Source organism: Corvus moneduloides, chromosome 8, assembly GCF_009650955.1.
Source record: "Corvus moneduloides isolate bCorMon1 chromosome 8, bCorMon1.pri, whole genome shotgun sequence".
Lineage (NCBI taxonomy): Eukaryota > Metazoa > Chordata > Aves > Passeriformes > Corvidae > Corvus > Corvus moneduloides.
In genome coordinates, this window is record NC_045483.1 from 8487863 (window position 1) to 8499726 (window position 11864).

General features: G+C 39.2%; 1 protein-coding gene across 1 annotated transcript in view; it reads left to right on the forward strand.

The window, feature by feature from the left end:
- NRAP (nebulin related anchoring protein) overlaps nucleotides 1–11864 on the forward strand; it is a 47811-nt gene that overhangs the window by 34522 nt on the left and 1425 nt on the right. Inside the window, exons 30-41 of the mRNA XM_032116664.1 lie at nucleotides 813–1010; nucleotides 2430–2534; nucleotides 3569–3667; nucleotides 4460–4564; nucleotides 4928–5035; nucleotides 6553–6864; nucleotides 7650–7754; nucleotides 8420–8518; nucleotides 8637–8741; nucleotides 10257–10364; nucleotides 11027–11338; nucleotides 11567–11719. Coding sequence (XP_031972555.1) covers nucleotides 813–1010; nucleotides 2430–2534; nucleotides 3569–3667; nucleotides 4460–4564; nucleotides 4928–5035; nucleotides 6553–6864; nucleotides 7650–7754; nucleotides 8420–8518; nucleotides 8637–8741; nucleotides 10257–10364; nucleotides 11027–11338; nucleotides 11567–11719 — 1809 coding nt within the window. The remainder of the gene's footprint in view (nucleotides 1–812; nucleotides 1011–2429; nucleotides 2535–3568; nucleotides 3668–4459; nucleotides 4565–4927; nucleotides 5036–6552; nucleotides 6865–7649; nucleotides 7755–8419; nucleotides 8519–8636; nucleotides 8742–10256; nucleotides 10365–11026; nucleotides 11339–11566; nucleotides 11720–11864) is intronic.

Below are 11864 nucleotides of genomic sequence, written 5' to 3' on the forward strand. Positions count from 1 at the left end.
TAACATTTCAGTGCATTTTGAAGTCTGTGGCTTGATCCAGAAAGCAGTGAAATATATGGGAGGGTGTTCATGGTTCTCAGAAGTGCTGGTCTTGTACTGATGGCAGGCTTAGACATACAGGTAATAGCAAGTGCCTGAAGAATTCATCCATCTGTCAGGTTACTCTAAGTCATTTGATGGCCATCAATAGTTCTGGATGTTCATTATCCCAATGAACAGCCTGAACATCTCAAATTTGTATAATCTGATAGGGAAATGTCATGTGAAAAAAGTTTTTTGAAAATTTCTACACCTTTCTTCTCCTGGACAGAGATAAAAAGTTAAAAAAACCAACTCAGCACTAAATATCGCTTTGAAACTATGAAACAAAACTGGCCAAATCAACAAATATTTTGACTGAGGATTTGTTCTTCTAATATAAATAAGGCTGTTTGCATGTTTTATTCAGGCAGTAGCTGCCCCTTTTTGTGGCACTTTCTAAAAATGCAGTGAATCAGGACTTGTCTTGCCAGTTTGGTTAACTTTATAGATTCAATGTATCAAGTTTTAACAAAAAACTAACAAACAAAATAATCTCAGTTTAATTGAATATAATATAGATGGCTATTTTTTTGATGAAGAATAGGCTGTCACATATTCTAATTATAATTATTGGTCTTTCACAGTATGGTGAAACAAGTTACGGAACTTGTTTTAAAAAGAATAATTTATACTGCAAAATGGAAGAAATACGAGGAATGTCTCCTCTGATCAAAACCTGAATTTTAATTACGTTGCTGTGATATCTATGTGATCTGTTTCTCATTTGATAGGTGAAATATAAGCAAGGTTTTCAGGATACAAAGTCTCACTTCCACCTGCCACTGGATATGATACACTTGGTCCATGCCAGGAAAGCCCAGGCTTTGGTCAGTGACCAGGAATACAGGCAGCTGCTCCACCAGTACACTGCTCTGACTGACGACGTGAGGCTGCGGTGTGCCAAGAACGCCTACAAACTGCAGAGTGAGGTGATTTCAAAGTGTCCCAGGGATATTTCCCTGTGGTTCTGGTGTGAGATAATTCTGCTCCAACTCCCAACAGCTGACAGCGCGTGTTTGAGCAGCAGCTGAGGGATAAAAAATGGCTGTTCCCCCTTGATTGCATGTAGGAATGAGGCTTTTATCTTATGGAACAATGTGTGTGACTTTTATCTTACGGAACAATGTGTGTGACCATACTACACTGAGAGATAAAGTTTGAGTAGTCTTTGATGATTGGGTAGAAAAGTGTTTGCAAATGAGGATGATTGGACTGTTGGCAAAAATACTCTTTTTAAGGTCTTGCTAACTACGCAAACCCTGTACCATCTAGTATTTACAACTTGGTTTGCATCTGGGTGGAATTCACGTGTACTTTCACAACAAAGATCTGATTTGTAAGACACTTATAAGCTCTGGCCCAAGACATATCCACTGAAATTTTAAGAAGGACGAGCTTAACTCCCTATGTATTTTTGAGTAAAATTAACTGGGTAATGACTTACAAATCTGTAGGCACAGCCTTGAGCAAAGGGCTTTTCATAGATTACATTGCCCCTGCAGACCTCAGGGGGGGCTGTATCTTTCAAACATGTCTGGCCACAAAATGCTGCTGTAGATCAGTTCAACACTTCCAGCCAACAGAGTTGGAGATGGCAGACCGTGTCCAAACAAGTGTAACGTCAGATTCCAGTTGTGCTGCCCTAATTTGGGTGAAACACACATAATCAGAGATTCTGAGGCAAGTTTCCATCCATCCTACTCCTCATCCTCCTCATTATCAAATGAAATAATATTGTTGTAATGTATTTATCTGTAGCCTATTGGTAACTTTTTAAAAATTAGTATTTACAGTGAGTCACTGCTAGGTTTGGTGGTCTGGAAAATACGTTAATGAAGTGTATGCAGTGGCTCAGTGCTATTTTTCCTTTGTGTTCCTTACTTATGACCATTCAGAACTGTTAAAAATCAAGGCTATTTTGTCTACAGTTTCTCTTACTTAAAAGCTACTATCCTTTATTTAAGGATATTGTCTTAGGTTTTTATAAACTGGTCTTATTTTATGTATATTTATAAATCAATAATGTCTACCTCTGATTTATATATTATATATGGAGAAAATTCATGTACCTAGAAAAGGTTTTTTCAAGGTCACAAATAGAAGCTAGGAGTTGAGGCATCATTTGGTGTTCACGAGGCTCAGTAGCCCTCAGAATCCTGCATTGTGCTGTAGATCTGTCAGGGCTGTATTCACACAGACACATTCATAAACACAAGATCTTAGGGCAATGTGTATGAACTATCTGTGGTAGATACTAATTTTAATGGATTTATTGTGTATTTTTGGGTGAATAAATATAGGGCATCTCAAATGCAAACTCCTAATTACTTCTGCTTGGTTTTCTTTAGAATTTATATCGGTCTGACATGAACTTTATGCGAGGCGTTGGATGTATTACTCCAGGGGCCCTGGAGATTGAAGGAAAGAAGAAAGCTTCTGAACTCATCAGTGAGGTAACAAAAGAGGGTTTTGATTTCTCCACTATGAACAAGAGTTTGCCAGATGTCTTTCTATTAGACTGGGCTGGCAAAGTGACTCAGTGGATAATGCCAGACTCCCTCCCCTCGCGTTTGATCATTCCACTCGTGTCCTAAGTGCAGATGGGTGAACCTGATGGAATTCTGGGCTTTGCAAACTTTGCTAACTTCTTTTGCAAATGTTTTCTCCTGTGTTTCAGACCCAGGAGGTGGTTATTTTATGTTATTTATTTTAGAATTTAAATGGGCTTTTTCAACTAAAAAGAAGGCTGTGCCTATCTGTAATAAGTACCTTGTACTGTTTCTCCAAAATTAGAATGAGCTGTGCAGTGCCCAGTACCTCACATGGTCCTCAGCTCTTCTCCTGCTTTACAGTCAGTGTGTTTTTCACCTGCTGCTTTTGTGTTCTATTGTTTTTCTCCCCCTGTAACCAGACTTTTATTTTCTCTGTTGTGTTCTCTCAGTACAGTTTCTCCTGGTTTCAAATCTTGCGTCTTTTGCCCATATTCAAGTAGATGTGAAATGAGGAAAAATAAAGAGTTGTGTTCTAGGGAACAGATCAACGCTTGCAGTGATCTTGCAGTTGTTTTCTTCACACTTCTGATGTAGGGTCACAGGCCAGGTGGAACCTTGTTTTTCCTCACAAAAAAGTTCAGTGGGCTTGTGCAGCTCCTTCTCTCTCTGGACTGGACTGCCTTTGCTGTAATTCCACTACCCAGCGTTAATGACACCAAGGGGTGAAATAACCTCATTACTGTTTTCAGCATATTCAGCACAGCAGCACATTTTTTTCCCTTTCACGCCTTATTCCTTATTTACTTTTCATTTCCCCTGTGAGACTTGAATGCACCTAACTCAGAATAGCAAAAAGTAAATTAGACTAAGGATTAATAGACAAACTGGAGTTTTAAGCATAAGAAGCAGCACTAGGCCACTGGAATTGGAAAAAGTCCCTTATCTGACAAGACAATTTACCTATTCTGTTCATTTTTCTTTGTATGTGAACTCAGAGTAAATATCGTCAGCAGCCACATTCCTTCAAGTACACATCGGTGACAGACTCTCCTGGCCTCCTTCATGCAAAATTCAGCAATATGATTGCTAATGAGGTAGGCTCTCCTAATGTGAATCAAAAAATATGCTTTTCAAAATGCAGCAAGCTGGGGATGGAGAAGTGGGAAAGAGACAACCCTGTTCTGAAAGCAAAATGCATCAAAAAAAGCGCAAACGTCACAGATTTGTGCTTTTTCACCGTTAGATCACTTTTTTTGTTTGTTTCCAAACATTTAATACAATTTTCAATTCAATCTCTTTCAAAAAGCTCACATAGTATCCATACAACAGAGTTCCATTATTAGGGTTTTTTTGCATGAAGAAGAGACTAAAAAATCAGGGCTGCGAGGCGTTCTAGAGTGAGCTCATTTGCATAGTATGATCCACCTTTGAGGGCTCCTAAGAAAAGAATCACTTTTTTAAATTATGAAAAAAACAAGACAAAACCTATAGAAAAATGACCAAAATCATATATAATAATTTGAAGAAAAAATTCAAGCTAGAAAATATGCCCAGTCTACCAGAAATGCTTGCCCTTTTATTTAACACACATTCATGATGCCCTTAACATTCTTAGGTCTACTTTTGCCCTGCTAGGAATGTAACAATGCAAGGCTAAGAATGTAGGGGTTTGGCATCAACATATATTTATAAAACTTAATGTAAATGTTCTTTATGCCCAGCAAAAGCCCCCCATCTTTATGCCCAGAAAGAGTGATACACTCTTACCTATTTTCAATGATGGCTGACTGTAGCTGTCACAATCATTAACAACTTAAGTACTGCTATTGTATCACTGAAACAAGAGAGAAAATTAATTTCAGTTGTCTCTTTGATCTCTTTCCTAGCGCCTCTATAAAGCAGCAGGAGAGGACAGTCGGCATCTCTACACACCAACGCTGGGTCTGCCAGAGTTTACACGGGCAAGAATAAATGCAGCCAACCTCAGCGATGTAAGAATTTGTTCTGCATTTCTTGCACTTATTTCAGATGCAGGATGAATTGTGCAGTGGCAAGGAAGATGGATAAGTAGAGGAAATTTGAGGTCTATTCTATGTATGCTTTCCCTGATTTGATTATAATGATATTTATCTCCATTAGCATATATAAGGTTGTGAGTAAATTAAATCTACATAAAGAACGAGACATGTTTTGTCTGAGTTAGTAGGATTTCCCAAAGATAATTTTAAAAAAATCCTTTGATTATAAAGAATGAGACTGTAACACAGAATAACAAATGAAAGATGGTTTCTTTGTTTGTTCCTTTGTGCATTTAAAAGTGAAACAGCAGTCTACATGTGCCTTTCCTACTTTAGGCAAAATACAGAGAATCTTGGCATAATCTACGTGCTCAAGGCTACAAGCTGACAATGGAAGCACTCCCATTCCAGACTGCCAGGGCCTCCAGAGAAATTGCCAGTGATGTGAGTTGAATGATTCAACCTCCCTTCTTGCCTAATTTCTGTTAACTTCATGTAGAACAATGTATAAGGCAGATTTTGCTGAATTAAAGCAACTCCATAACCATGTGAGACAAGTGTGAGACAGAATATATTACTTATGAATGAGATTCTTTGTGTGAATTAGGAAAAAAAAGAAGACGAAGAATCGCTGCTAATCGGGAACCAAGCCAGGTTAAACATCTTCCAGTGGGAAATAGCAAATGAATTAAAGAATTTGCAAACAGCAAAAACAGGGATTCTGCTCTTTTTCAGGCTTTCAGCTCCTCATATTATGAAGTGCCCACTACCTCTGTCCACTTTGCTTTGAGCTGACATTTGGAAGTGTCTGGTTAGGAAGTAAAAATCAGTGCAAATTCCTGGAAATACATGTCCCCTTAAATTCTGAAATAGAGGAAACAAATAATCTTATCCTTATAAATATCCTATTGTTTGGATTGTTGTATGCAAAACACTCAGACATGGTGGCATCCATTTCTCAGAAAGCCTAGGTTCATCCCTCCTTCACAAGATATTTAATAAATTCTAGGAAGATGGAAAAAGTATTCATTTTGTGGTAGTATTTAGTTGCATACTTTATCATGTGATAAAATATGAATATATTTCACCTGTGTTTGTTTAATGAAGCAACCATTCCTAGCTGTAATTTATAATATATACTTAACCATATTTTGCAGAGTGCTTTTGGTTACAGCTTCAGATCTGCTCTAGAGGGTACAAGTCCATAATAGAATTACATCCACTTACAACAGATCTGAATTTGGCCCTTCATCTTGGAAGCACTTTATAAACATTAGATGCTGTAATTTAATCCCCACAACTCTCTTGTGTGGTAGATAAGTGTTATTATCCCATTTCAACTACATTATGAACTCTTCAGGGCCCAGGCCTTCCCTTTAAAGTTCTAAGCACCCTGTTGATGCTGTATAAATAAGCATTATCATCATCATCACTATTTCACAGAGAGGATAAATGCAAGATCACAGGGAGAGTCATAGTCACAGCTAAGATGAGAATGAGGGGTTGCTGGTTCTTATTCTTTCCAGGAAAACTGAATTTACTCTTTAAAATAGCTGGGTGGCATTTGCAAATCTGAAGGCTACAGAGTGCACGATGTTTTGCTTTTGTATAGATTTTTTTTCTTCTGTCTTTTGTTTGTTTCTCTTACATTCTCATTCCTGGCGATAGGAATAAAATTCTCAGAGAGATAATAAAAATACATGATTTGAGGTTAAACATGATCAATGCTTTGGGCATATTCAGAAAATGCATTGAGATGTGCTTAACTTTAATGTTGCAGTTCCCGTGGTATTTAAATTTGAGAGCAATGAGATATTCAAACAATTGCTTTCTAGTGCTACGTACCTTGACTGGTTTTACAGAAAACAGATACTTCAGTAATTTATCTTAAGTTAGTTACCTGGAATAGCCAGTCTAAGTTTGGCACATTTTCACTTTTACCCTTTTGTTTTAATTTTTAGTACCAATATAAACACAATTTTGTGATGGAGAGAGGAAAACACATTGGTGCCAGAAGTGTTCTGGATGACACCAGGTTGCTGCACTGCTTGCATGCTGCCAAATTACAGAGTGAACAAGAGTACAAGAAAGGATCCCAAGAAGTGTGGTCTCAGTTTCATCTGCCCATGGACATGGTGAACCTTGTCCATGCCAGGAAAGCCCAGGCCTTAGCGAGTGATCAAGATTACAGACAGAGACTCCATGAATTTACAGCACTCCCAGAAGACATGAAGATGAAGTGGGCCAAAAGAGCCCACATGCTACAGAGTGAGGTAAAATCTTTATTTCAGACCCTACCCTAGGTACTCCTGAGCTTGCCTACAGAGGAACAGGATAGGATGTGAGGGAGAGCCTCAGTGCTTGGCTCTTGCCTTTAGAACCCCAAGTCAGGAGCCCAGACAAGTGGTGATGATGGTTTTGCCTGATACCCTCATTGCCTAGTAGAGTAATGTACAGTACACTTGAGTTAATTGATTGTCATGTCCTGTCACATATAGGGCAGACCAAAAAAATGAAAAAAATGGATGATTGGATTAAAGTCCCACAGTGAGACACCATGACTCTGAAGTGAAGTCAGGATTGTGGGGATTGCGGGTACTTTCCTGACTTTCACTTTTTATTGGGTCTGCCTGATTTTCTTTAATAGATTAGGAGGTAAAAGCAAGCCTTTAATGTGAGTAAAGGAAGAGTAATGTGTCCTCCTAGAAATGCGGTTAATGAGGAACCATGAACCAGATAAAATAATTAGTATTCCTGACTTGAACTCACCTCATAAAATTATTTCAAAAGAGGTTCTTTTACGCCCAGTACAAACAGGTTATTACTTACTGCTTTGAGCCATACTAATTCACTCGTGGGGCCTTCTCTTGTAACTTGCATATGATACATTATTTAATTCCTGGTGGAACGAACAAATGCAAACAGTTTGGCTTTACGATCTGATATGTGCATGGCAAATGAAAAACCTCAAAATGTGAATATGAACCAGGGAGTTTTTTAAAAAACCTTAATAGCTGTGGATACAAAACTGATAGCTAACGATTTTCATTTTTAACAGCATCGCTATAAATCAGACCTGAACTTCATGAAAGGAGTTGGTTGGATGGCTCTGAGATCTCCGCAGATAGAGAGTGTAAAGAAGGCTGGAGAGCTCATCAGTGAGGTAACTGATAAATCTTTCATGGGATAGCAAGTCTGTAGGAATTGTTTACCATCAAGGCTCCTCGTTACATGACACTTACGAATGTAGCTTATCATTTCCTTTTGATGTGGGAGCCTGTTTATACAAGGTGTAAGTTACCAAGAAGCAGTACAGGAGACACAAGTCCACTGTGTGACACCTGCTGAATATTTTCCATTCCAAATGAAACACAAGAGTATAAGCAAAACATGTAGCAATAAATTAATGCAGGAAACTCCATTATGAAATTCTCAGCAGGTGGTGGAAGTTATATAGAAAGATACAGCACTGACAACCACACCGAAGGGGCATTTGCCTGTTCAGTATCATGCATTAATAGAGAAAAATTTTGAGCTGTCAAAAGTGTAATGTTCAAAAGCTTTTTGCATGTGAATTTTCAGTGTGAAATCCTTCTTGCACACACACACAAAGACACACACAACAAAAAGTTTGGTGCCTGATACAAAGGCATCCCCAGTCCCTAGCTGAAAGAGCTACTGAGACTAAAGCAGAACAGTGGCTTCAGGAAAATGTCTTTTATGTTTTACCCCAGTCATCACACTCTGGGAGTTTTCGTATATCATTAACAGAAACATCTCATGGTTTTTTTCCCTTTGTTTGTTTTTGTTGCCTGCTCCCCCCCTCAGGTAAAGTACCGTCAGAAGCCAGAAAGTCTGAAGTTCACTGCCGTGGTTGACTCTCCGAATTTGATTCATGCCAAAAACAGCTACCTCCAGTGCAATGAGGTAGGTTTCATTCTAATGTATGAGTGATCTTAACTTTTGCTGTACTATACTGCATAAAAGAATTGATCTTGACATTGCTTCCGGTGTCAGTTGCATTCAATGACTTTTGGCCCCACAGAGACTGTACAAGGCTGGAGGTTTCGAAGGCAGGCACAGGTACACCCTACCTCCTGATCATCCGGATTTTATCCGAGCCCGCCAGAATGCACTTTACATCAGTGATGTAAGTAAACCTTCTCCTTTGGGGAGCTGACTTGGTAAACTTGTTAGGGAATAAAAACTTCCATGTATGTAGAAGGCAGGTTCTCCAAGCCTGATCAAAACTAAAAAAAAGCCAGAGGCAGTGAACAGCCAACATGTTGCTAGGTTTGGGCTGGATGAATCAGGAAAAGTCTGCTAATTTTCCTTCTGAGCATTCATTCAACGTTCCTAGTAAGCTATTACTAAGGATTTCAAACCTTCAACATAGACATGGTTAGTTACAAATTAAAATCTTTTCGATTTTGTTTGAGGGAGGAGGGAGAATCCTCTTTCCTTGACTATATAATCTACCTTTCTGAAGCTGCAACACTGTGTTGAACTGATCCCTTAGGCATAGTAGTCATCAATCTGGATGTAACTGAATCAGTGTGTGGAATTAGTGTAAAGAGAATTTGTTTCCACATTATCTCATACAGAGGAACTCGGTCTATTCCTAATGTCCTGTTCCCTGATTAAATAGCTCTTGTCTTTACCTGTAGCATCAGAATGACCTTAGTTTGTAAGGAGCTTTGAGATAGGTGAAAGAAACAAGTAGAAATTACATTTTTTGAAGCAATAGAGGAAACTGTAAAAAGGCAAATATTGTGTGCAAGGATTGCAGACAAATGAAAGGTCAGCCCTATACCTGTTAGCAGGCTGTACAGTGATGCTTGCATTGCTTCTGCCCTGGCCGTCTTGCAGGATTTCTGGCATCTCAGTTTACTGTCAGATTTAGCAGCACCTACCACTACATTCACCAGTGAAACAGAAGATTATCTTAAAATGTGGAGTGAATTTTGTGCTTCTTTTCATATGGTCACAAACCCCAGAAGGGATGAATCAAAGACTTACAGAAAGCAAATAAATAAAATAAATAAGGGACAGCCAAAAGTGTCATGGCCATGTAGCAGAACCTGCAGACTGGAAGCTATTTTAAGAAAACTACTGATGGAAGAAGAACCAAATCTAGAGCAATTTCTCTTCAGGATGTAAATGTGATTCACATCCTCAAAGTCACATTAAATATGTTAGAACCAGCTGTTATTCCACATGAGTTAATGAAGCCACATGTGGCTGGGGATAGAGACGAGGATCATTTGAAAAGCTTGAAATAACTGATATTGAAATTATGATGCCAGGAAACCCAAGACACTGTGAGTGGATGCATCAAAAGAGAGAATAAGGGCAATATCAATGCAATATTGATGTGACTGATGCATCACAGTTTCTAATAGAAATTAAATCACATCAAAAACAACCACATTCAAGTACAAAAGGAAACCCTGGTGGCACTTTTCAGATGAGGCATTTTATCATTATGGTGAATAGAAAAGAAGTTGAAGCGCTATAGATCTGGATCAAAACCTTGGAGATGGTGCTGATGACTCCTGATACAAATAAGCCCAGTAGGATAAAACATTTATTATTGCAGTTATGGGACTGCGTTTAAGAAACTGCAGGGGGAAATGACTGTTTTGTTCTTTTCTTCTCAACACAGAAATTGTATAAAACATCTTGGGAACAGACAAGGGCATCTGGCTATGATTTTAGGATTGACGCCATCCCATTCCAGACAGCAAAGGCTTCAAGAGAGATTGCTAGTGATGTAAGAATTGTTCTGTTTCAAACACTTCCCAACCCTCTTCCCATGCCACCCCATCCTGTAAAAATGGGTGAATTCTGACATGAGTGGACTTTGTTCTGGTGTGGAATACTGGTGATCCAATGAAACCAAGTACTGGTTAAATGCAAAGATTTCCAGCTGAAGGCTGCCATTAATAGTGTCCAATACCAAGCTGTTCCATTTTATGTCCCAAGAGTTTTTCTTGGGAAGAAGACATATTATGATTTAATCAAATAAAATAGGTATTAGGTTATGAATAGTTAAAGCATGGTCTAGGATAAAGTGGGTCATCTTTGAGCACAGAAGACCACAGTTGGCAAGAAAGCTAAAGGTAGAGGAGCTTCATTGCTTGAGCTGTGTATTGTGTATCCAAGAGTGTAACAGTAGGAGGATCTCTGATTACTTTTGAGAGATGAGCATTTTGGGCTGCCTAAGTCTTTCCACTCCTTTAAAATTGAGCACAAAGGTCATTCTTCTAAAGTGTCTTGTTAGATTAGGAGATGTAGATTGGTATCAAACAAACCCTTGGTCTTTGTGCACTACAAGAAACATGATTGATGGCTAGGGGAGAATAAGTTATTTCATAACAGAATTTGAAGGTAATTTGAATGTGAAAATGAGCTTTTCCTCTGCACTTCCTGCAGTACAAATACAGAGAAGCCTTCCTGAGAGACAGAGGCCAGCAGATTGGATTCCTCAGTGCAAATGATGATCCCAAAATCAGACATGTCCTCAGAGTGGGGAAACTCCAGAGCGACATCCAATACAGGAGTGATTATGCCCTAAACAGGGCACAGTTCCAGAGTCACCTCAACCAGCCAGGATTCCTCCATGCCAAGAGAAGCCAGCAGCTTGCAAGCAATGTTAACTACAGGCAGCCCTTGCACCAATACACTTGTGACCCTGAGCAGCTAAATGTGAAACATGCAAAGCAGGCCTATAAGCTGCAGAGTGATGTAAGTGTGGCTGGGCAATATGGTCCTTCCCTGGTTTCGGGGCTGTCTGTGCAATCTCCTTGGCAAACCTTACCTGCCAACAAAATCACCTTCTTGAAAGAACCACAGTTTGCTTGCTAAAAATGGATAATTTTTTTATTATTGACTTTGCTGTTCTTTATATGCTCTCTCTTGAATACCCAGGGCCCAATAAAGTAATACATCCTGGTGAATGTTTCGTTCTCCCAGGTAAAATACAAGTCTGACTTGAACTGGCTCAGAGGCATTGGCTGGACCCCCCCAGGTTCTCACAAGGTTGAAATGGCAAGAAGAGCTGCTGAGCTGGCATACCTTCGGGAAATGGGATTGCTGGGTGCTTCTGCTCTGCACAGACCTGGAGCTGTAAGTAAACAATTCTTCTCACAAATCCCAACTGCTCTGCTCCTTACCTGCACACATCCTGTCTAATACTTTTGAATGCTCCCTGGAGTCTACAGTTCTCCCTGTTATCTGAACAGCATGCTTAGTGTACATCTTAATTTGAAGG